This window comes from Bubalus kerabau, chromosome 18 (assembly GCF_029407905.1).
Source record: "Bubalus kerabau isolate K-KA32 ecotype Philippines breed swamp buffalo chromosome 18, PCC_UOA_SB_1v2, whole genome shotgun sequence".
NCBI classification, from domain to species: Eukaryota; Metazoa; Chordata; class Mammalia; order Artiodactyla; family Bovidae; genus Bubalus; species Bubalus kerabau.
The window spans coordinates 48577210-48604903 of NC_073641.1; the positions used below are offsets into that span (position 1 = coordinate 48577210).

Sequence of the window (27694 nt, forward strand, 5' to 3'; positions counted from 1 at the left end):
GCTTGCATTATTTTGCATAATAACAACAAATGCTTGCATTTGACAAATTTCTTTTGATAGTCTCATTTGATCATTGAAACAACTTCATGTGATAGGCATGAGAAATAGAATTTTAAATCCCCATTCTGTTAATTAGGAACATTGGATTCAGAAAGATTAAGTAAATGAATTAAGATCAAATAACCTGGCAGCATATCAACAATATTCTAATCCTTTTTCATGTTATTTTAGCTATATTCCACACAGCATGATTAGTCCTAAAAACTGAAACTCATCATTTCATTCTTTAAGGCTGCCCATAATTTTAAATGCCTTTTGTTATTATGCAATATTTTTATCTGTAAAGGTCACTACATTTAGCTATATTTATATGTAAGGTTAAATTTATTAATGAGATAGTAAAAGCTGACTCAAATCATATTTCTAATAAAAACACTGAAAAACATGAGATTGATTTTCAAACTTTGATATTTAATTGAATATTATTTCAAAATCACGTATATAATTTTGACATTGTTGTAATTAATATCTAGGTCAGTCTTAAATAAAAGAAGAAAAACAAACTTATGTACACCTTTGCTGAGTGATTGATGTTAAATATTTTTTAATTATGTGTGTCATCTAGCCAGAATAACCAAAAGTTTGTAAAGAAGTTTTTATTTTTTCTAAACTGAGGTGAAATCTCACCTGAGGAGGGGAAAAATCTGCCTTTTCAGGTATAAATTCCAATAAATGAAAAGCACTAATCAAATTAGAAAGGAGTCCTGTGAAATCATAAAGCCTAGGATGAAATATGAGTGGTTGTATTTTCTTGTAAGATTTTAAAATATCTGTTAGCTTGGTTTGGTTACATGGAAAGTACTGGGTTGGTCCATAAAAGTCAACCAGTGGGCTAATGTAGATATACAGCATGTTTCTTTGTAGGCTTATATTTGAGGTAAAGATACATCTAAAATGATGTTTTCCATTTCAGCTTTCTATTGATGTACGCTCTACAGTTCGGTTTTCTGATTAATACCCTTCAACAATTGTAAAACTTTTTTCTTTTTTTTTTTGTATGTATGTTATTTTGTCAGATGTTTTGACACATAATAATACAAAAAGTGAAACTGTTAGTTTCTCAGTTGTGTCTGACTCTTTGCAACCCCATGGACTGCAGCCTGTCAGACTCCTCTGTCCATGGAATTCTCCAGGCAATAATACTGGAGTGGGTTGCCATTCCCTTCTCTATGGGATCTTCCCCACCAAGAGACCAAACTTGGGTCTCCTGCATTGCAGACAAATTCTGTACTGTCTGAGCCACCAGGGAAGCCCCAATAGTACAAAAACTTTCATGTCTTGTTTTTCTCCAGAAAGATTTTATATACCTATAGGATATGCGATTATGCAAAATCATGCAAGCAAAGATGTCTAAAACTGCTGACACCATTCCTTTCATTTCAAGCAAAAATACACTGAACCTGAGTGCCATTTCAATAGCAGTCTATTCCCTAGTGGCTGAGACAGTGAAGAATCTGTCTGCAATGCAGGAGACTCAGATTTGATCCCTGGGTCAGGAACATCTGGAGAAGGGCCTAGCAACCCACTCCCGTATTCTTGTTTAGAGAATTCCATGGACAGAGGAACCTGGCCGGCTCTAGTCCATGGGGTAGCAAAGAGTTGGACACAACTGAACAATAAACACTTTCACTTTCATAGAAGTAAAAAGTATAATTAATATGATAGAGGTATTTAAATGTAATAAATTTGGATAATTGACTTAAAACCAAAAGACTTTTTAAATTTCCACACTATTATTTCGTCTTTAAAAACAGAATATTTACTTATCAGAAACTCTTTATATTTAAACTCAACCTGTATTTTCTCCTATATTATTTTAGATTATTTAATGAGATATTATCTTCTACTCAATATGTTTTTATAATCTATCTACCAAATTCAAATTCAAAGACTATCTTTGAATTTGATGAAATTCATTAGAATTAGATGAAATACTAATTCATCAGTATTAGATGAAATGCTAATATCATCTAGATTCTATTAATATTATCAAGTGTGTGATAAGATCAGAACTAGACTAAGTGCCTCTCTAATTTATTTTTCACAAAACTTTAACTTGTTCAAACCTATATTAAAATATAGAATATATAAGTTTATACATATGAGAAGGCTTGCAGATTATCTTGTCCAAAAAGCCCTTCATGTAAAGCAATCTGTATGTCTTTTATATAAGCTTTAAATTATGGGCAGTACAATCTCTAATTACTGTAAACCTTAAATACAAGAATTTGGGTCATTGCCAATAACATTACCTGCATGTCTACAATTACAACAAAACTGAGAAAAGTGTATAGGTGGTGGCTGTATGGCTCCAATTGCAGATTTTGGTACTGATAAACAAAGATTTAAGAACTACAGGTGAAACTTGATCCCATTTATAGAGAGAGGAGTAGTGTTAGTCATTCAGTCGTGTCAGATTCTTTGTGATTCCATGACTGTAGCCCGTCAGGCTCCTCTGCCTATGTAATTCTCCAGACAAGAATACTGCAATGGATTGCCATGCCCTTCTCCAGGGGATGTTCCCAACCCAGGGATGGAACCCAGGTTTCCTGCATTAGGCAGATTCTTTACCATTTGAGCTAACCAGGGAAACCTGCCCCTTTATAGAGGATAGTTATTATTCTTTATTACTAATATTGACATTATTGCACTAATTGATTCTTCCTTGCCCCACTCATAGACTTGTATGTGTATGTATTTTTAAACAGAAATGTGCATATTATAAATATCATATATATATATATGTGGAAGATACTTACTTGGTTTAATTACCACTCAATGAGTAAAAATGAGTCTAAAAGAATTAAACTGACTTGCTCAAAAAAATACAGAGACAAATTGTTACTATACTATCTTTTAAAAGGAAAAAAAAGTTAATAAAATGAAGAAATAGCTGGATAATTTAAATACCTTCCTATTTTTCTCTACTATAAAATAGTTATGAATATTATACAAAATGTACTTTGGAAAACTTCTAATTTTATTAGATTGACTCTTTGAAAGTAGAATTTTTTTCTTATTATTTTAATTCAAATTTCTCAAAAAATTAAATCTAAATAAGGTAAGGAGAAACTGCATTTTACAATAAGAATTTAGATCTATTTATCTATATATGTATATATATATATATTTCTTGTATATATGTATATATTTTTGTGCTTTTCCTTTGCAATTCTTCTACCTGATTTAAAGGAAAATAAAGATTAACTCATTATAGGTTTATAGATGTGATTTTCTCTGCTTTTACCTATACAAATTATCATTTACAGAGAAATATAAAGGGTGATATTTAGAAACTTTGTCAGGTTATGTGTAGCCCATATGTTAACAGCTAAAGCCTAAATACAATCACATAAGAAAGAATGTCTTCTCTCTAAATGAAGTAATTCATAAGTATTTAATTATAAACTTATTATTAATTGTAAGCTTATTTTCACTATATTAATGATTTTAATTTAAACCCCAAAATTGAAAATCTGCTATTAACTTTTATGGCAACTTAAACCTAAGATCAGAGAAGGCAATGGCACCCCACTCCAGATTTCCCAGCTTGGAAAATCCCATGAACGGAGGAGCCTGGTAGGCTGCAGTCTGTGGGGTCACTAAGAGTCTGACGCGACTGAGCGACTTCCCTTTCTCTTTTCATTTTCATGCATTGGAGAAGGAAATGGCAACCCACTCCAGTGTTCTTGCCTGGAGAATTCCAGGGACGACGGAGCCTGGTGGGCTGCCATCTATGGGGTCACACAGAGTCGGACACGACTGTAGTGACTTAGCAGCCACAAACCTAAGATAATAAAGTATATAAATTCTTTATTCTCATTTTATCTTTCTTTCCAATGTTGTAGCCCAATGTTCTCCTTTAGAGTGTTCCCTTCTATTGGATTATTTGTTATTTCTTCATACATTTGTCTTTTCTTTTTCTCTCTCACCAAATCCTCTGCATGCTTTTTCCCTCTGCCTCTTCTTTCTGTCAAAATCATAAGCCAAATTTCACTTTTGTTCTCAGAATCATGTACCTCAAAATAAAATGAATCTGGTAGCAAAATAAATCTTATGAAATCAGTGAATTAACAATTTGAATTTAGCATCTTGGTTATGTTTAATAATTCATATTTCAAATAATCCTTAAGTATGAAAACAATAATCTAACATATCTGCACAAAACATTTTGTTATTAGCTAAATTCAAATGATTCCAATTAACTCCAAATGATTTCAATTAACTCTTGAAATCTGAAACACATTAGCATCTTCTAATCAGAACACTAATCTGGGTAATACATGAGGCTATATAGTGAAGGAAAATGGGATACACTTTGATTTAGATATTTGTAGCAGATTCCTATATTTTATGTTTTCCATTTTTTGTGACCATTATACTTTGGTTAAAGATTATCTATCAACTTTCTATATTTGCATGCATTCATCTCCATCAAGGCAAATTCCTACTGTGTAAATTTGGAGGCTTCTCATGACTGGGTATCTCCCCCAACTGGTCCCTCAAAAACTTATCCAGTTTACCTCCCACACCATCACCCCCAACAAAGAAAGTATTGGTAGTTTTTCACAGATCACTCAATTAACTCATCAATGGATGCTTCATTTCCTAATCTAGGGCTCTATCTTTTCTATCTACACTGCCTGTAGATTCAATAATGTGTTCAATTATATGACCGGACAGGCCATTTAGTAAGTACAGTGTTTAGACTGAAGCTTCTTCAGATTGGCTAGCTCAAATCCCATCCTATCACCTACTAGCTATGTGATCATGAGGAACCTCAATATGCCCCAAGGTCTACATCCCAAGTTTATCATGAGGATAAAATAATAACATAAATGAAGCACTGAGAACTCTGCCTAGTCTACGTTAAGCATTTTGTAAATGTTAGATCTTGTTATGACTTTGTACTAGGAACTCTGTTGGGCTTTAGAGATAAAATATTGAACAAAAGCAGACAAAAGCCCTTGCCTTAGGATATTTTACATCACACAGGAAAAAACCTATAAGCAACAAATGACATGAATTTGTCATTCAGGTTTCATTACATTTTACTTAATATTTGTTTAATAAAAAAGTAAATATTTATTTTAAATTATTTGAGAATAAATGAAACATATAGCTGCAAAAATCTAGAGGGCTGTAAAAATCCATGTAGTCCCTTTTAGTCTTTTATAAACTAATATTTATAAAATTAGGACAAAAGCAGATAAACAACTAATTTTATTACTAAATAATATGAATTGTGAAATAGTCTTACATTTATGGAAATAGAAAACAAACAAACCAGAAAAAAAGCTGACCTTTCCCTAAAGTTTGGAACACTATATATTTCTCATTTGTTCATTTTTCTAGTATAAGTAATATACTAGCGATATGCTCTTAGTATTCATTAGTGTTTAACAACATTCTAAATATTACTATGATTCTGAGAAAGTGAAAGTGAAGTCGCTCAGTTGTGTCTGACTGTTTGGGACCCCATGGACTGTAGCCCACCAGGCTCCTCTGTCCCTGGCATTCTCCAGGCAAGAATACTGGAGTGGGTTGCTGTTTCCTTCTGAGAAGGGGAACAATATTTTGTACGGGTGTTTGTGGCATTTAACCACATTTATTTCCATTCCTTAATTTATTTAATGCTTTTAGGTTAAATAGTTTTGGGTAGATTCAAAGATCACATACCCATGATAAAGAACAAATGATCAGAACCAAACTTAACAACAAAAAATACTAAAAGTGTCACAAAAGTATAGAGGTGTGTTTTTACTTATTATGAAATGATAACCACAGTCAAAATGAATCTACTAGGAAAAGAAATTTATGAAACCAATGAAGTAACAATTTGAATTTAGCATCTTGGTTATGTTTAATAATTCATATTTCAAATAATCCTTAAGTATGGAAACAATAATCTAACATATATGCACAAAAGATTATATAAAAATAAACATAAATCAGAAAACAGCTCTAATTGAACTTTTGAATGTTCTTGTGGGTGGAAATCACTTTAAAGATTTCTGCTTTGGTCTAACTCAAATATAAGAGGATGCTTTTTAAGTGATAAAAGAGTACACCTGGTCACTAAAAGTCGGACATGACTGAGCGACTTCCCTTTCACTTTTCACTTTCATGCATTAGAGAAGGAAATGGCAACCCACTCCAGTGTTCTTGCCTGGAGAATCCCAGGGACAGGGGAGCCTGGTGGGCTGCTGTCTATAGGGTCGCACAGAGTCGGACAGGACTGAAGCGACTTAGCAGCAGGACTAAGTTACAATGTGTCCTCTCACAAGATATGCAAATTCCATTGCAGCAGAGGAAAACAGAGGCTTTAAGAGGAAGAGATCAAGTTCTCATGTTAATTAGTTTTGAGAAAACATAAAAATATTTGCTAAATTCATGCATTCAGATATATTGATGAAAAATAAAGTTGTTAGTACAATCTTAATGTGCAATATATTAGTTTCTATAATCTGCATATACACACAAATTTTGAGAAGCATTCACTACAACTCATTACACAAGCTCTGCCTGTGTAATGTATGTGGGATATTAAAGTAGGTGACAGAACCAACATGGAACTCACTTTTTCTAAAGAATTTCAAAATCTATGTAAGAATCATAGTCAACAGTTTGAAAAACTGCATGTAATATACTAGAAAATGCTCTACAAACTCATTTTGCTCAAGGAATACATGTAGGATTTATTTAATGGTAGTTTTAGAATCATGCCTTGAATCTCTATAGAGTTCTAGAAAATAGAGAAAAAGTCCATCAATATATTACATTATATTTAGCTCCTGAAACTAGCTCCCTTAAAGTTCTTTTATCTTTTAAAAATAATGACGTGTGATGAAGTTAAGAGAAAATAATTGAAATTTTACAAAATAAAATTTAACCAAGAGTAATGGTAGATTATAGTATTGTATATGAGACAATTATACACTTTCTTAACTCTGGAAGGATATATCTACTGATTTACGTATGTGTAGAAAATAATACAAAGCATATCAATAGGTATGATTATATATGACAATGTTAACTACATTTTAAAAAGAAACACAGACACAACACACATATAAATCTTGCATACCAAAAATGTTGGCAATTTTATGTCTTTTGTTTCTTTCTTCATGAAAAAAGGGCCCCTTTATTTTCATTAAATTTACCATATATATTTAATTTATTAGAATAAAAGCAGCAAGAGTGCTTTCATTGTTGGATTTATCTTTGAGTCCACACTTCCAGTTAGCAATAAATGTATTAATTGAGAATTGCATGAGCACTGTATTTAGTGAAAAATTGTTTTTTGTCATAAAATTTTCAACCAACCATTGCATAGTCACCTTTATGATAAATTTTGCTTTTGATTGTTTAGATAGCCCAATAACAATATTATTCAGGAATATTAAAATTAAAAAAAAATGTAAGATGAGTGATTTTAGCAGCATAATTTAAACAAATATCTTGAAAAACGCACCATGGTCTAAGATACCATATTCCCAGTAATATGTTTTCATAAAGATAGCTTCAAATTTCCAGGTATTTAAGTATCTGTGTTTGGGTGGGAATTCATGTAGGTACATCTGTTATACAAGTGACTGCAACAGATGCAGATGACGCCAACTACGGAAATAGTGCCAAAGTGGTCTATAGCATATTGCAAGGACAGCCATATTTTTCAGTGGATCCAGAATCAGGTAATAACATTTAATACTTGGCCTTTTTCTTATTATGTAATACATCTGGATGCACAGTTAATTTTTAGATTTTTATATACTTAAAATCAATCTTTTACGTATTGCGTTTTTATTTATTCCTGATACTTACTCCATGAAAACAGAAGCGGATTTCCTATTTTTGAAAAAGATTTGAATCCTTAGCCCTTGAGACTAATATTAATTGAGTTTAAATTTATGATGTAAAATATAGAATTTCGTAGAGATTGAACACATTATGTGTCTTAGAAATTACAAAAACCTAAAAAATGTGACAATCATCAATATTAAACAAGCTGACTCATCTAAAGATTTTGGCTCAAGTTAGTTTTTTTTTAATCAAAATGGTAATTAAATTGATTTATCAAAACAGTAATTAAATTGATTTAGCAAAACCTGTTTCCTAAACAATTGTCCATGGAAGAATTTTTGCCTGTTCTGTGACTAATGTTAAATTGGTTATGGATTGAAAGATTTATCTAGGTCCACTGACATGTTATCATCTGCATGTTCTGATTAATTTCTGTAAAATGGATCTTGCATGGCTTAATTTTAAAACTCGATTGAATTGCAAAATATGTGTCTACTTTTTCCAAAAGGTGTAATAAAAACTGCATTACCAGATATGAGCAGAGAAAACAGAGAGCAGTACCAAGTGGTTATACAAGCCAAAGACATGGGAGGCCAGATGGGAGGACTTTCTGGGACCACCACAGTCAACATCACTCTGACAGATGTCAACAACAATCCTCCTCGATTTCCCCAGAGTAAGAGAGTTTTCAGTGATATCGTGTGGAAAGTTTCTCAAACACACTGTGAACAGTTAAATGTTTTTGCTCCTAGTTTATGCATACAGATGAATCCACAAACCCTCCTTCAACAGAATGTCACAATTTCCCTCATATTAAAGTGAAGAATCCACCTGCAATGCAGGGGATGCAGGTTTGATCCTTGGGTTGCAAGACAATCTAGAGGAGGAAATGGCAACCCATTCCAATATTCTTGCCTGGGAAATCCCATAGACAAAGGAGCTTGGTGGTCTACCGTCCATAGGATGCAAAGATTCAGACACGTCTGAGCTGTTAATACTGCATCACTTCAAAGTGACTATGATCATTTTTATCATTGAGTAGTTAATGGAGACAACAAGGAAATGAGGTTCTTTTTGGCAACTTTAATTATCCTTTCCTACCTTTTGAAGAGTTATAAAATTTTCCAGCCTAGCTTTCCCAACATTTATATGATAATCTAGTTCTTTTGATTATCTTTTTCCTGCTTATGTGTATGGACTCTCAAGGCTGACCACTTGGTTTCAAATCCATGTCTGTAATTGGCCTCAGTTCTCTTGTTTGTACATAAAAACTATAATTCCTTTTTTATCCAATTATAAAACAGGTTTGTTGATGTTTAAATGTCTCTGAAATCAAATACTATATTAAAATCAATGTAAGTTAGTTTAATTGGCCACATTTTTCTTTTTTATTCGCCCATAGCCTTATGGAATACCTTGGTTGTGATGACATCTGAGCTATGTTAAACATTTTCTGGTATCTGTTACCTACTTGTGAATAATTACACCAGTCTATAGCCTTTCAGTTGTAGCCATTTTTAGGTATGCATGTTAAACTATAGATTCTTTGTAAGCCATGAGAACCTATAAATATAGACTGATTCTCTGCTGCAAATATTTCCATTTGGCAGTAAATAAAAACATAAGGGGCCCTTTCTTGAAATGCTCTACTAAGGACCCTGACAATTCAATTTCTGACATTGATTCCAATGCAATAAAGCATTTTTTCAAGCTAATCAAATTTGAATACTTAATAATACAGCTCTGGATGGTGGACATATACATACGATAAATGTTAAAAAATAAACTTCACTGAGAATATGAATTATAAGCTTAATTAACATAAATCTAAACTTTGAATTCAGTTTCCTTAAATATAAACTGAAAGGGTATGATCTGATGAATTCTCAAATGACTTCCCACTCTATAATTCTTAGCATAAGGTTTGGAACTGTAATAGTAATAGTAGAAATGATCTTGAACTAAGAAATGAACTAAGCATCTTAACGACATAATTTCATGTAATCTACTTAACAAACATAGGAGTTAATTGCTATCATCATCTCGATTTTATAGATGTGGAAATTAAGGGTTAAAGAATTTAACTAACTTGCCCAGTGATGAGAATTCAAATTCACGGTAGCTGGATTTAGAAGTCTCTCTTCTTAAGAACCAAGCAAATTGGAAAGAGAACAGACTTTGAAGTTAGAGAGACTTAGTTTTGCCTTCTGCATTTCCCAATTTTACAGGGTGATTTCCTTGAGCCTTATCTCTGAGGACAATATTACCTGCCTTCATTCTATGAGGATGAATGTTAGAATTAAATGAATTAACATAGAGGCCTTTGGCCTTATATAGACATCAACACATATTAAATGTTTAAAAACATTTCTAACTTTCATTAATATTTATTGTGATATTTTCCAATTATCTCTTAAATAAACCCTCACAAACTTAAATGCTTTTGGGGACAACACAATGTAAACATTTCAGGAGACAGAAACATTCATATCCCAATAAAAGACATTAACAAGCAAAAAAGAAAAGGAAATAAAGAAAGAACTTGTCATGAAAGGATTTATTTTTTTTTATCCTTGAGTTAGAATATAAGAATAAATATATGTTCTAAATAATTTCAGTTCAGTTCAGTTGCTCAGTCGTGTCCAACTCTTTGCAACCCCATGAATTGCAGCACGCCAGGCCTTCCTGTCCAGCACCAACTCCAGGAGTTTATTCAAACTCATGTCCATCGAGTCGGTGATGCCATCCAGCCATCTCATCCTCTGTCGTCCCCTTCTCCTCCTGCCCCCAATCCCTCCCAGCATCAGAGTCTTTTTCAGTGAGTCAACTCTTCTCATAAGGTGGCCAAATTAAGTTTCAGCTTTAGCATCAGTCCTTCCAGTGAACACCCAGGACTGATCTCCTTTAGAATGGACTGGTTGGATCTCCTTGTGAACTTGTCATGAAAGGATTTATTTTTTTCTGTCCTTGAGTTAGAATATAAGAATGAATGTATGTTCTAAATAATTTAGCAAATGAATAATGTGTAATGATAATACCGAACACTTCAAATAAGCAGTAAACAATTGCTTTCCTCCCCTCTTAAGTCAAGAAGTTCTGGATTCTAATATCAGAACTACCATCTATTATCTAAATAACCTTGAGATATCCATTTATTCTTTCTGGAACAGATTTCTCATTTACAAAATGAGAGAGTTCTGCCTTTATAAATTATTTTCCCTACTTAATAAATCTATAAATTTTTGACAGCTTACAATTCAATATGATGAAAAATTCTCCTAACTTAAAATTAATTTAATAAAAAGAGCAGAGGAAATGAAAGTTTTTGTTATCTAAAGATGAAACAGCTTTGATTTAATTTTCAGGTACGTATCAATTTCATTCTCCTGAGTCTGTACCTCTTGGAACTCCTCTTGGAAGGATAAAAGCCAATGACCCTGACGTGGGGGAAAATGCTGAGGTGGAATACAGCATTGCCGAAGGAGATGGAGCAGACATGTTCGATATCTTCACTGACAAGGATACACAGGAAGGGATTATAACTGTCAAACAGGTTTCTTCTTGCTGTCTTCATTTTTTCATTGAGCATTTTATGGTTTATTCTTGCTTTTTAGGTAAGAAAGCCTAGGATTATTTCTTCCATCTTTTATATGCTTCTGTCCTTCACATAAATGGGAATAGTTGTGATTTTTCTTCAAGTGAGTTAAGCATCTTTATCACTGACACTTAAAATTGCTATAAAACTTCAACAGCTCTTGCTTAGAGTAAACAAAAAGTACAACTAGGATCAAGTAATCTCAAAAGTCATTTTTATATTTCTCTGTGACATTATTTTGCCATGGTGATACTCTGGCCACCTCACATGAAAAGCTGACTCATTGGAAAAGACTTTGATGCTGGAGAAGATTGAAGGCAAAAGGAGAAGAGGGCAGCAGAGGATGAGATGGTTAGATAGTATCACTGACTCAATGGGCATGAATTTGAGTGAACTCTGGGAGATAGTGAAGGACAGAGAAGCCTGGTGTGTTGCGTTCCACGGGGCGCAAAAAGTCACACAGGACTTAGCGACTAAACAACAACAACAACACTATTATTTCATGTACATTTACAAATGTAAGCAACTTATATGAATAGCCTGCTAAATCTCAACTTTATATTTCTGCTGATTTCAAATTTTTATAACTTTAAAATAATAATACATAATATAGTAATAAATAAATAGCCTGTTTATTTATTAGATATTTCATTTACCTGTGACCACCAAAATATAAAATGTATTAATAAGTGCAAATAAATATTAATGTTATACTGTTACATTAACTACTCTTTATAAACATGTAAGGCAAAATTAAAAATGTACTAACATTTGATATACCCATGAAGCAATAATTGGGAAACTTATTTAACCAAAATTACTAGAACTACTGGAGGGGTGTTTATTACATTTTGATATTTTCTCTGCTTGTTATGTCTGCTATGTTATACTAATTTTTCTTACTTCATTTCACTTTAGAATTTAGATTTTGAAAACAAGATGCTATACACTTTAAAAGTGGATGCAAGTAACACTCACCCTGATCCACGATTCTTACACCTGGGGCCTTTCAAAGACACAGCTGTGGTTAAAATATCTGTGGAAGATATAGATGAGCCTCCTGTGTTCAGTAAAGTCTATTATTTGATAGAAGTAGATGAAGATGTAAAGGAAGGCAGCATCATTGGACAGGTGACAGCATATGACCCAGATGCCATGAACAATTTAATAAAGTAAGTGTTTTGAGAAAATATAAGTTTGAAGATATATAACAATCACTCACTATTTACAAGTTGTGTGAAAAAAATGTACACTATGTGATCAAGTACAGTAATAAGACCAAATGCTTCCATAACAAAGACTCAGCTGTGCTGCCTTTTAAGTGCTCTGGATATATTGATTCCTTTGACTCATCGCACTTTGGGCTTCCCTGGTGGCTCAGATGGTAAAGAATCTGCCTGCAATGCAGGGTACCTGGGTTTGACCCGAGTTGAGAAGATCCCCTGGAGAAAGGCATGGCAACCCACTCCAGTATTTCTGCCTGGAGAATCTCCAGGGAGAGAGAAGCCTGGCTGTCTACAGTCCATGGGGTCGCAGAGAGTCGGACACGACCGAGCAACTAAACACGCACATCACACTTAAAATGCAGCTCCTATTATTTTATCTTTCTGCAGATGATAAGACTATAGTACTGAACATTTAAATAGCATGCTAAAAAATTAGTCACTGGGAAAGCTGGTTTGAGGTTCAGGCTATCTGGCTCCTGTGTCCATGTTTTAATCCATTAGTTATTGAAGTAATCCTTATCTCACTGTCCTTCTTAGATAAATCATAGTTCAAATAATAAGAGATCTAAATAAAATTTTCTATAAAAATGTTCTAGAAAAGTTATTAAGAGATAACTGGAAAATTAATGAAATTAGTCCCTAGGCACACTTTACATAAAAATTTTTGGGAAACAAAACATCAACTATATTCTATTAAAAACACACAGGATTGGTAAAGACAGTAGTGATATTTGAGAACAGTGAAACTATTAAAAATTAATATTATTTGTGCAGAATAGTGTAATAATTTCTCAAAATCTGAAGATTGTATTAACCATTTCAAAGCTTTCGAATGTGCCATAAATTATGCTTAAGTGAAGTGTAGTGAAAATCACTCAGTCATGTCCGACTCTTTGTAATCCTGTGGAGTGTATAGCCTGCCAGGCTACTCTATCCATGGAATTCTCTAGGACAGTATTCTGGTGTGGGTAGCCGTTCCCTTCTCCAGGGGATCTTCCCAACTCAGGAATCGAACCCACATTGCAGGTGGATACTTTACCATCTGAGACACCAGGGAAGCTCAAGTTATGCTTAAGGAGAATATAAATGTAATTGTGATATTAACTGATAAATAGGATGGGTGGATGAAGATGGGTAGGTATGCTGATGAAGACAAAGAAGACTAAAGGAACAAATACTATATTGTTTGTTAATGTGTGACTAGGATAATAAAATACCTAAAATTATACTTTACTTAAAATTTAATTTTTTTACCTAACAAGTACCTACCATGTAGCATAGGGAACTATACTCAATATCTTGTAATAATCTATAATGGATGGGAATGTGTAAGAAGAATATATATATTGACATGTAGTATAAACTGAACTATTTTGCTGTTTGCCAGAGACTAACACCACATTGTAAAATGAACTATATTCATACAATTTTTACATTTTAATATTAATTAAGGAAACTAAATAATTAAATATGTATTGGAATGCCCAAATTTCCTACAATTCATGTCATATATCATACATAGAAAATCAATGAAAGCAACTCTAAATATATAGGCATTACATTTAGATGTAATAACTATTCATGTTAATTTACAAAGCAACATTTTTTGCACTAAATATACACTGAGTTTAATTTGTTGGTTAATTAATATATTTTTAAAATAAAGAAACAATTCATGAAATTTTAATCCATACTTAGTACTCAGAGTTTAGCTTGAACAATTTGTCTAGTTTCAGGTTAATTAGAAAAGAATTTATGTAACTTTCTCTTGTTCAGGTTCAAATCATATATTTGTATATTATTCAACATTAATTTTAAAACATAATACCAATGAATGAAAGATTATTTGTACTTTTATATCATCATGCATAAAGAGTATTAATTTTATATTATCATGTTGTATAAAACAAACCTTTTAAAATGAAATAAGTAATCTAGTTTTCCAGTGGTCTACACGTATGTCCCAGCAGGTTTACATTCAAAATTATGTTTATTTATTTTTTATTGAAATTGAGTGTGGCTGATTGGCTTTGGCATCTCTTATATGTGAATTTATTTTTTTAAGTAACAAAAGGAAGTTCAGAGTGTTTTTGTGTTCTTTGCAGTATTGAAATAGAAATAATTCACCATGTATATAAAAATGCATAAGGGGAAAAATTGCATAAGGGACTGTAGATACCAATAGCTATAAATGCTCGATAAATATCTATTCTTGATAGATTTTGCAGTTTCCAAAAACATGGTAGTCAGTGTTAGATGTGCCTTCATTTAGACCTAGTATTTGTGATACCAAATATTTATGCTTAAAATTCCACATTTATGTTTTTAACAGTCATTGATTTCACCTTTTGTCAGTTAACAATACCCACTGTTAGAAAATTTTAGACAAGTGACAGGATATTGACTGTTTTAGATTAAGAACAATTTATTGCCCTACTTGGAAAAGACTCTGATGCTGGGAGGGATTGGGGGCAGGAGGAAAAGGGGATGACAGAGGATGAGATGAGTGGATGGCATCACCGACTCAATGGACGTGAGTTTAAGTGAACTCCAGGAGTTGGTGATGGACAGGGAGGCCTGGCGTGCTGCGATTCATGGGGTGGCAAAAAGTCGGACACGACTGAGTGACTGAACTGAACTGAACTGAATTCCCCTGCTGCTGATATTCTGCAGTATAAAGGAGACAGCCTCTTAATAATCTTTCTCTTTCATTTGGTATATCTTGCATATAGGAATTCAATGAATGTTGATTAACTTGAGAAAGGCAAGCTGATTTTCCATGTTGCCAAGGATATTTGTTTATTTATTTAGATAACATCAAGGATTGTATTAAGTTTAATCATTTTAACACCCCTTTCTACACAAAGGTTTTAATCTTTTCATTGAATCAAGTGATAAGCAACAAAATGCTTTTCTATTCAAATGGTGGCATCAGATTCATGATATGAAACTCAAATATTTGTCTATCTTTTTCTCTATAAAGTAATTGTTATTTATTGTGCCCTTGCTATAAACTGGGAACTATCCAAAGTATCAGATCATTTAAATCTCATCACAACAGTATAAGGCAAGTACATCATGATCACCTATATTGTTTAAATAAACTATTTTATATTAGAACATAGTTGATTCACAATATTGTATTAATTCCAGGTGTACAATAAAGTGATTCAGTTATGCATATGTATGTGTGTGTGTGTGTTAGTCGCTCAGTCACGTCCAACTCTGCGACCCCATGGACTATATCCCACCAGGTTCCTCCTTTCATGGAATTCTCCAAGAATCCTGGGGCGGGTTGGCATTTCCTTCTCCAGGGGATCATCCCAACCCAGGGATTGAACTCGCTTCTCCAGTGTCTCATGCACTGCAAGTGATTCCTTCCTGAGCCATCAGAGAAGCTCACAGACTTAGAGAATAAATTTGTGGTTTCTCGAGGGGAAGCCTAAGAGGAGAGATAGATTGGGAGTTCAGGATTGACATGTACATCTATATTATTAAAAATAAATAGAGATAGAGATGCAAAGAGTTTAAGGAGCTTTACCAAGGACCCTATACAAATAACTGGCAGGCTGAGGATTCAAACTATTGTTGATCTGAATGCACAGCCAATTCTTTAACCTATATATTCTGCTTTCTAGGCCTGATTTTTAGAGATAATTAACAAGGTTTCACATTCATAAACTAATATAACTGAATTCAGTAGTACATAGCAGAGCCTCAAGGATGAACTTGTACAAAAAGCAACCCATGGCTTTTGTCCCTCAGAATTTGGTTTAGTTTTTCCTTGTCTTTTCCATTGTCCATAATAAGGAATTTTTTTTTTTTCTTCTAGTTTTATCGAGGACTGTGTTGTGGGTTGTAACTTCTCTTTTTCATTTCTAATGTTATTAATTTGGACCCACTCTCTTTTTTCTCAATGACTCTGGCTAAAAGTATATCAGTTTTGTTTATTTTTACAAAGACTTAATTCCTAGTTTTGTTGATCTTTCCTATTGTTTCTTTGTTTGCTTGTTTTTTAGTGTCTATTTCATGTATTGCTGCTTCTTATAACTGCTTTTCTTCTACTAACTTTGGATTTTATTTTTTCTTCTTTTCTTAGTTACTTTAGGTGTAAAATTAGGTTATCTCTGAGATTCTTCTTGTTTACTGAGATAAGCCTGCATTGCTATAAACTTCCCTCTGGATCTGCTTTTACTGTGTCCCAAAGGTTTTGTATTGTTATGTTTTTGTTTTCATTTGGTCCATTTGCCTTTAAGGTAATTATTGATAGCTATGTACCTACTGTCACTTTATTAATGGTTTTGGGGTTGTTTTGTAGTGCTGTTTTGTTCCTTTCTTCATCCTTTTCTCTTCTGCTTTCTGATTTTATGTTTGCCTTCAGTCTTTGGTTTGGATTCCTTTCTCTTTTGCATGAGTGTATCTGTTACGGATATTTGAGTGGTTCAAGATGATGCTGTCCTCTTAGTATGCATTCAGAGTTATCCATGCCTTTAAAATTTTATGTAATAGTTTAAAAAGGATAGGTTTTAATTCCTACAAATGTTTGGTAGAATTCAGCTATGAAGACATCTGGTCCTGAATTTTTGTTTGTTGGGAGTTATCATGAGGTTGTGGTTACCATGAGGTTTATATATATATATATATATATATATATATATATATATATATCTCAGTTCATATATATATATAAATTTTTATAGATTCATATATATATATATAAATTTTAAGCTGCATATGTCTTAAGTTCAAACAGATTTTAACAGCCAGCACTGCATTTTTACTCCACAAATCCTCTCTACTTTTAATGTTTTTGACATCATATTTTACGTCACTTTGTTTTATGTGTCCCTTAACTACGTTGCATATATGCTTTATTTTACCACTTTGGTCTTTCAACCTTTCTACTAATGTCATACATCATTGATTCACCACCTCTACTGTATAGTTGCCTTTATAAATGAGATTTTTTTTATACATTTCTAGCTCTGCTGTTCATTTTTACTCAGAGAAATCCCTTTAAATTTTTTTTTAAAGTTGGTGTTATGGTTCTGAACTCTTTAGTTTTTGCTTGTCTATAAAACCTTTGATGTCTCCATCAGATCTCAGTGAAATCTTGCCAGGGAGCATATTATTGCTTGTAGGCTTTTCCTCTCATCACGTTAAATATACTGTGTCACTCTCTTCTGTCCTGTGTAGTAACTGTTGAAAAGTTGACTGATAGCCTATTGGCATTCCCTTATATATATCTTGTTGCTTTTCCCTTCCAGCTTTTAATAGCCTCTCTTTAATTTTCTGATTTCATTACAATATGTCTTGCTGTGGTCCTCTTTGGATTGGTCCTGTTTTGGACGCTGTGCTTCCTGGCCTGGATGCCTGTTTCCTTTTTGGGTTAGGAAATTTTTCTGCTATCATGTCTTCAAATATGCTCTCTTCCTGTTTCTCTGTTTCTCTTCTTCTGGACCACAAAATATGAATCTTATGGTGCTTGATGTTATACTAGAAGTCTTGCAAGTTTTCCTTCTTTATTTTTATATATATTTTTTCCTTTTTCCTATTTATCTTCAATGATTTCCACTACTCTATCTTCCAGATTGCTGGTCAATTCCTCTGTATCACATAACCTGTTGATTCCTTCTGGTGTATTTTTTATCTCAGTTATTATATACCTCATGCTTGTTTTCTGTTTGTTTTCTAATTGCTCTATCTTTTCTTTGTTTCATCATTCCTATTTTCTGCCTTGTATGGATTAATACTGTGCTTTATTTTGAATTCTTCAATATTTCCTTTTTTAATCTTATCATTCTTTTCTTGCTGGTATAGAATTTTAGATTGAGGGTAGTTGTTGCTTTTTTCTAGATCCTAAAGTAAATATTTTTAAATGTCTGTATGTTTAGTTTGTCTTAATAACTTAGTTGTTTCTTAGGATGCATTCAAATTTTGTCAAAAGCTTTAAGCAATTTGATTATGATGTGACTTTCTATAATATGCTTCATATATTTTGTACTTGAAGTTTATTATGCTTCTTGGATCTGTGAGTTTATGGCTTTTGTCAAACTTGGAAAACTTTTCAACCACTGTTTCTTCAGTAATTTTGCCCTACCTTCCTCTCTTTCAGATCATTTAATTTTAATTATGTTAGGTCTCTTGAAAGTGCAACACAGCTCACTGGTGCTCTAATTTTTTAATCTCCCTCACCTTAGTCATTTTAAATAGTTCCTATTCATTCTTCTATTAAAGTTTACTAATTCTTTTTTTTTTTTTTTTTTTTTTGAAATACCTAACCTGCTTTAATTCCATCATAGGATGATTTTCAACTCACAGGCTTTAGTTTCTTTTCTAGAAGCTTTATGAAGAATATATATATATTATATGTGTATGTGTGTGTGTGTGTGTGTGTGTGTGTGTATCCTTATTCTTTCATCTCTTTGTGATTATACAGACTATTACCTACCAGACTCTTCTGTCATAGCATTCTCTGGACAAGAATATTGGGATGGGTTGCCATTTCCTTCTCCAAGTTAAATATTCAGAATGCATTTAAAATAACTGTTAAAATATCATTGTCAGCTAATTCTGTCAACTGTGTAATATCGAGGTTAGTTTTAGTTGACAAATTTTTGTTTGCGGTCACATTTCCCATTCCATACTTACCTGTGATTTATGATTGCACAAAAAATATTGTGTTTATACTGTGTTTAGTGTGTGACAGCTTTACATTTTTATAAATACTCTTGAACTGTATTCAGATGTGTGGCTAAGTTACTGGAAATAGCTTAAACCTTTTAGCTTTTGCTTCAGCAGCCCTTTGTCTATAACTGGTTTTGCCCCATAAATCAGGTAAGACATTTCTGAGTAGTCCAACAAAGCCCCATGAATGATGAATTTTCCACTTTGGCTGGTGGGAACTAGAATTATTTCCAGACACATGCCAGTTCAATTTTGCTCCCGCCAGACCTTATAATTGGTTACATCTTTAGAAGCCATAGATTTTACTTGTTCTCATGTGTATTCTGACCAGTACTCAGCTGAAGAGTTGAGTGGGATTCTTTTCATATTTATGTGGTTCTCTGTGAAATTCTATCCCCTGAAATCCTCTACCCAGAAAATTGTAGCCCACATTAGTCTCCTTGGACCCTCAGAATCATCTCTTGAACTCAAGGGATTAACAGGCTCCACCTGGGCTCCCACTTCCTGCGTTATTACCTAGAAACCCTCCCAGGCCAAAGCCACTTTGGAGGATTGCATCATTTCTTCCTCTTTGCCCAGGAACTAGCCTCTCTGTCTCCTGGTATCTAATACTTCAAAAATAATTGTTTCGTATATTTCATCTGGCTTTTAGTGTGGAAACAGGTGGTAAATATAGTCCCTGTTATTTTATATGTGAGAACATTCATATCTTTTCAAGCTTTCAAGTTTTCAAGATTATGTAATTATAGCCATTCATTTTAGAAAAATGTATTGCACAGATAATTTTACAGCAAATAAGATGTCTATAATTATCCCCTAGGTAGATACACCAGTGCTATTTATTCTATTTCCATCAAGTATTTCATCTTTCAAACAAATTATCAATCTCCTAATTATTTATTATTGAGTAGAAGTACTATAACATTTATGGATTTATATATTTTACTAATTGTAAATATTTGCTAATGTAATTACCGTTCTTAATAAACTTCTATTGTCTATATATATGTATATATATACACATATATATGCAGTGAAGTGAAAGTCACTCAGTCATGTCTGACTCATAGTGTGTGAGTCTATATCTCACACATTATACCTGATAATTTCCACATGATACAATTTCAGGAGAAAAAATTCTTGGTCAGAGACTGATAGTAAAACTTGCAACCTTTATTATGATACATAAAAGTAGCTGATATATTTTTAAATTCATAGTTCTACCAGAAATATTTACTTTTATAGGGTACTTACATCTTAAAAAAACAATGAGCAGTAGTTTTACCTGTAAAATCTCAAGAATTGTGACAAAGGGAAGAAAAATATTTGGGGAACAAATGAACTTGAAATTATGCTTCTAAAATTATGCTGCCAAATCTGATAAAATATAGGGCCATGCCTGAAAATATAATATTAAACTCATCTTGTTAGCATAAAAATGTACATAAAAAAGCTTTAGATATTCAATTACAGTGTGAAAAGCGATCAGTAATTAAAACCAGAAGACAACATTGTAATATTTGACTCTTTTGTTTGTCTGAATCCTTGAGAAGGATGACAGATCCCTAGAGCCTGAATAGGCTATGATAAACATCATGGAGAAACATTTACCAGGGAAAGTTTGGGAAGTAATTTACCACCCACAGTAAATCTGTCCGTGAAACATATTTTCTGAAATACAGCTGCCACTTGCAACATAAGATTCTGGTTACAATTAGCAGCTGTTGTCAACTCTGTGTCACCTCATTAGTTATTCTGGATTTCCTAGTTTTAAGGTTGATTATAGCTTTACAGTTTCTGAAAGAGTATGTTGTCTCATTTCACACCTATTTTATGCTCAACATATTTAAAATTCAACAAATTTTAGAAAAACTCAGCTCTACAGCAGTCATGCAGAGAAGTACAAAACAAACTTGCTGGTGAGAAATTTAGTTATATCACAGTAAGGTACATGATTCCACAATAAACTGGATTAAGTGCCCTCATATATATTAGTATTTTCATAATATTTGATTTCATTACTGAAAGTAAAATAATGATAATTTCAAAATTACGTCACTGGTATTTCCAAAAAATGTTATGAATTATTTGTTCAAGCAGTATAGCCACATTCTCAAGGAAGGTTTCAATTTGTAGCTGGAAGACACATTTCTGGAAAGCAGTAGCTGAAAAAATGATTAGCAAACTCACAGCCTAAGTATATTGACTTAATGGAAGATGTATCTGGGATACAGAAAAGGGAAAGGAATGCTATCCCTGACATATTTCTGCATGTTTCTGATTTGTTGATTTGTTCTGGTATCTGTAATTTAACTGACATTTTTGTAGTAGGTGAAAATACAAGGATCTTCTATGTGTTTGCTTCTTTTTAAGAATTTTTTTTTTTTTTTTTTTTTTTACGTTGGAGTATTAACAATGTTGTATTAGTTTCAGGTGTATGGAAGAGTGATGATGTGCTTAGTCACTCAATCCTGTCTGACTCTTTGTAACCCCATGGGCTGTCACCTGCCAGACTCTTCTGTCCATGGGGATTCTTCAGGCAAGGATACTGGAGTGGTTTGCTGTGCCCTCCTCTAGGAGATCTTCCCAACCCAGGGGGCAAACCCAGGTCTCCAGCATTGCAAGAGAATTCTTTATAGTCTGAGCCACCAGGGAAGCACATTTTCTTCTACCTATAAATATATCGATTCTTTTTCATGTTTTCCCATTTAGGTCATTACAGAATATAAATAGAATTCCCTGTGACAACTATAGGTCTTTATTTGTTATCTATTTTATTTATTTTTAAACTTTTTATTTTATGTCGGGATATAGCTGATTAATAATGTTATGGTAGGTTCAGGTGAACAGCAAAGGGACTCAGCCATGCATATACATGTATGTGTTTGATCCTTAATTGTAGTACTTGAAAAACAAACAAACAAACAACAGCAACAACAAAGAAAACAAGCTAGAACTAGAACTAGGTCTTAGGTTCCACAGTCTCAGCTTTTTTGTGACCTTTTGACCTTGTTATTTTTGCTGCTTGTATGATTGGCTCCTGTTTCTGCATAAGATATTCATTCAAAAAATCATGCCAATGATTTTATAAACTTATTATTAAAAATTCAATATAAGGAGATCAATAAAAAATGTGTTTTATTAAACCATCTGCTGAGGCATAGAGACAGTTTTGTCTCACATTGTTTATCAGACTCCTTTTGGTCGTTTGTTGTAATCTGGTGTATTTATTATTAATAGGTAAACCAGAACATCACATTCTGTGTTCAGAATAGAACATTGGTTGCTAAATAAATGAAAATTATCTCTGGGTTTTGAAAAATTGCAAGACAAAATTTGCAATGGGGCAAACTTATAAATACATACCCAGAAGTTTGCAGTGTTAATATTAAAGTGAACTATTTATAAATCATCAAAGTGATTCTTCTTCATGAATTCTTAACTTGAAGATGGTACCTTTCAGGGTTGAACCTAAGAGTGGGGCAGCCAGAAACACGGACTTATTTTGATACCACACAAGTGCCAAGTCAAAGCTAGATTTATGTAATATAAGAATTATTAATTATTCCACAATCACAGAAACTCTCACACAAATCTCTAGGGCAAGTAACAATGGGAACGAAGAAATTTTTATTTTCCTCTTGATCTCTCATGTAAATGATAGGAAGAAATCAGAGATCTATTCAGCAATAAGCAGATTACGGTTAGCTACTGAACTTTCCAATGATGGGGATAAAAATATAAAAGTGAATATTATGAACTGAGTTTCATTCAACACATAGATTTGATGGGTTGTGCTCTTTTATTTACTTTATTTGTGTTTCTTTTAGGATTGTTTGTATTGATAAGTAAAATTTGGTCCAAGTATTTTAGGAAAAACATTTTTTTTTTTTTAATGTTCCAGTAACTCTCAGGCTACATTAAGGGCTAAATTGTAGGAAAATTGAAACCTAGAGATAGAAAACACTCTATCTTGCTTCACTCTAACAGTACTTAAGCAATAAAAGACCTTCCCTGATGGCTCAACAGTAAAGAATCTGCCTGCAAAGCAGGAGACTCCATTTAGATCCCTGGCTCTGGAAGATCCCCTGGAGGAGGAAATGGCAACTGACTCCAGTATTTTTCCCTGGGAAATCCCATGGATGGAAAAGCCTGGTGGGCTACAGACCATGATGTCACAAGAGTTGAACCTGACTTAGCAACTAAACCACAGCCACCACCAAGCAATAAAAATTAAAAAGAAAACTTTTCGTATGACTTTTAGTCTTGATTTTAATATACTGATGTTTATTTAAAAAAAAAACAAGCTATCTCAGATCCTTTGCTGACAATGAATTCTTAGTTATAACCCAACATAACTTTCGTCTCTAAGAAATATAAATATATAATATATATATATATATATACACACACATACATGTATACATACACAACTATGTATAAAAATTACAATCATAATTATTGTAAAAATGTCCTCAGTCGCTTCAGTTCAGTTCAGTTCAGTCGCTCAGTCGGTCCAGTCATGTTCAACTCTGTGACCCACACACATACTGCAGCCCACCAAGCTCCTCTGTCCATGGATTTTTCAAGCAATAATATTTGCATAGGTTGCCATTTCCTACTCCATTTGCAAAAATAATGGGATACTACCATTTCCATATGGTTCTACTGTCCATTGCACAACATGTCCAAAGGATAACAAGGAGGTGACTGACGTGGTTTCATATCTGGGAAGTGAAGTACAGAAAGAAATCTGAGAACAAGTATACAAAGCTTTTAGTTATTCTATCTTAAGATGAAATCCAATATATATACATTAATAGGTATATGTCCCCATGCCCAAATACTCACTTTGAAATGTATTTGTGATTTGAAATAATAAATGTATAAAATTTAGCAGAAAATAAATGACATAAGCACCATCACATACTATATAGTTAAAATTATTTTTGAAATCTGAATTTATTAATGGATCCCTTAAGTTAACCATATTTCTTATAAAAGTAGACTGTTATGTGTATTTTATTATAACAATCCAAACATAAAAACATAGCCTTTACATAAATCCATTTCCATCCAATATGTCAAAAATTACCAAAGTTTCACAATGTTAGAAACCTAAATATCTATTACTAATTTTTGTCAAGGTAAGTGCCCAATAATGGATATATTATAGAATCATAATCGGAGTTGTTAATTCCCAAATTCACCAGATTAAAAGGGAGTTCATTTTGCTAAGTGTCTTTAATAGAAACCTAGAAAAATCAGGATGCCACTTGATGCTGATTTGTCTGTTAGTTCTCTGCTGTTGTTCTTCTCTTAGCTGTCCTTATTCTGACCAGTTTATCTCATTGTCTATAACCTTGTTATACAAAACCTTGTCAATGGACTTACAACCTGCATTCACCTAAGCTTGTTGGAATTGCAGAATAACTGTTCACACTCTAGATCTACTGAATCAGAATCTGTTCTACAAAGATTTCCATTAACATGTGAGATGCATTTAGGTTCTTACATGGTTCAATTAAACATTCAACAACAGAAATTTAAAATATGCAAAAATGATAACTAGTACAGTCTAACATGGCTTGATGTAACTAAAGGATTTTCATGTAAGCTAGAATTTTACTTTTCTGCCTTCTTCTTCAACTTTTAAGGGTTCATAGGATTAATTTGTAGCTCAGACAGCAAAGAATCTGCCTGCAATGAGGGAGACCAGGGTTCAATCCCTGGGTCAGGAAGATCCTCTGGAGAAGGGAATGACAATACACTGCAGTATACTTGCCTGAATAATTCCATGGACAGAGAAGCCTGGTAGGCTACAATCCATGGGGTTGCAAAGAATCAGAATGAGTGACTAACACACACAAATAATCAAGTTTAATCTCCCATCTCAATGTCTTTAACCTTAATCACACCTGAAAAGTTACTTTTACCATGTAAAGTAAATTATGTACAGCTTCCAGGGATTAGGAGATAGACATCCATTAGAGGAGGGTGGGCATTGTTTTGCCAGTCACCAAATAATACAAAGTTTAGATTGACATCTTACATACATACCTGATGAGAGAGAGTCATGTAATTCTGTGGTTCTTTGTCATTTCAGTTTTTATTTGAAGTAAGTTAAAGGGAGAGAGTAGAGGAGGACATTTGATTCAGCTGAAATAATCCTTGAAGAGATCCATTCAAGACCCATGTATTTTACAATAGCCTCTGAATATCCACTTATAAGGACTCTGTGGACACACATTTTCATGTGTTATTTGCAACTTAATTTCAATTTATCTAATGGAATTGATTCTATCAAATTTAATATGGCTGTTTAATATGTCTCAAGTACTGTAATAGGTTTATGATAGGATAAATAAATCAAGTGGCTATTAAAAACTCACTTAAAAGCTGCCACAAGGACTCACAAATGTCAATAATGACTCTGAAGCACACATAATCATAGAATAGTAATAATGAAATCAGTCAAATGTATCAAATTGTCTAAATGAAAATTGCACTAAATAAAAATTCAAGAAAATCATCAGTATTTCACTTGTCTCCTTTATCAGACCATTGCCTGAATTGCCTCTAACTTTATGAAATGGTAGATGAGCTGTAATCTTAAAACAGTGCCTGGAATGATGAGTCTCTTTCCTGCTAGGTACTCTGTTGATCGGCATACTGACATGGACCGGATTTTCAGTATTCACTCAGAAAATGGCTCTATTTTCACTTTGAAGCCTCTAGACAGGGAATCTACTCCTTGGCATAATATAACCGTCACAGCTACAGAAATAAGTAAGTTGGAAATACATCCATCTGAACACATTATTTTTCACCAAAGTCTTAAAATAATAGCATTAAATAAACTTTTTCCTGAGTGGGATGTTTTTATTATTTGAACTGAGAGAAATTACTTAGAGTGTGTTGGATTTTTAAGTTATTTTAAGGATTACCAAATATTCATTCATTTTAAACTTGGTTTTCTTTTACATCTTACTGTAGAATAAAACATGATCTAATCATAAAATAATCAGTCTAAGAAAAGAGTATCTTACCAATAATATTCACTCTCAATTATATTCTCCTCATTCTATCATGCTTTTCATCTGAACGATGTAAGAAAGCTGAGATATACATCAGCAATCCAATCAAAAAATGAATACCCTAGAAATGATGTGTTGCTAAGTTACAAATGGGGCAAACAATACCACTGCTACTCTGTAAATGAGACTAAAATCTTACACATGTTCTCACTGCAGATAACTCAAAACAAAGTAGCCACATTCCTGTCTTCATCAGAATTCTAGATATAAATGACCACGCTCCAGAATTTGCCATGTACTATGAAACATATGTTTGTGAAAATGCAAAACCTGGGCAGGTAAGTTATTATAAACTTAAAAAAAATGTTTCCTCTTCACCAAGGCAAATGACATTGCATTAATTTACTTGGGCTTTGTTTTTTCCATGAAAACTATTGTCAATTCACTTTGTCAGTTCTTTATCTCCCATACAAAACAACTCACAATAATCTTAAAAATATGAATTTTAAAATATTTTATATAATCCATGATATAATAGGAAAATTAGAATATATGCTTTAATTTATATACCAGGTACATAATAGATATCACATATATAAAAAGTTCCTACCTGGATTCATAATTATACTGGTAGTGATATATAATCATGAATGGGATGAAAATATATTATTAAACAAAACATGAAGTAAGAAAATAAAATTGACCTGTGTTAATATAAAGGAAATCATAATAATTTCTTGCTGATTATATTTGCCACTTTCAGTTGCTCAATCAGGTCATTTTGGTTTGAAATTAGTTATATTTTGTCAGTTTTTTCAGCTTTAATATTAGTGAGATAAAAAAGATTGTACAAGAGTTACCAGGTCATCTTAGAAAGCAATATTTGAGACATCACTAAAGTAATTTTATGAAAATGCTAAATATGTTCACTTTTTACATTAATATAGTATTTTATCACTGAGCCCCCTGGTATGGACTTAGAGAATACACAATAACCGCAATGAAGGATACATTAAACTACTGCAAAGCACTGCTAATTCTTCATCACAGAATTTTGGACTGTGATACCTGGAAGTGGTGAAACTATTTGTTTTTGTAGAAGAGGATTTGAAAGTAATGGTAATTAAATGACTGTGATTACAAATCACACAGATGGCAGACCCAGGACTGGAAAACAGGCACCCCGATGTGTGGCTTTGTATTTTATCCACGATAAAATGCTCACTTAGCATTTCACTGCCCAACCTGTCATTTGCTGTTCCATCTTCCCACAGTGGCACACCTCT

General features: G+C 32.9%; 1 protein-coding gene across 3 annotated transcripts in view; it reads left to right on the forward strand.

The window, feature by feature from the left end:
- Nucleotides 1-27694, forward strand: part of LOC129632845 (cadherin-9) — an 85423-nt gene that overhangs the window by 51073 nt on the left and 6656 nt on the right. For 2 of the 3 annotated variants that reach the window (XM_055554555.1, XM_055554556.1), the window contains exons 3-8: nt 7635-7754; nt 8372-8539; nt 11229-11416; nt 12377-12630; nt 26024-26160; nt 26625-26746. In XM_055554555.1, coding sequence (XP_055410530.1) covers nt 7635-7754; nt 8372-8539; nt 11229-11416; nt 12377-12630; nt 26024-26160; nt 26625-26746 — 989 coding nt within the window. The remainder of the gene's footprint in view (nt 1-7634; nt 7755-8371; nt 8540-11228; nt 11417-12376; nt 12631-26023; nt 26161-26624; nt 26747-27694) is intronic. The other variant, XM_055554557.1, reaches the window with a different exon arrangement.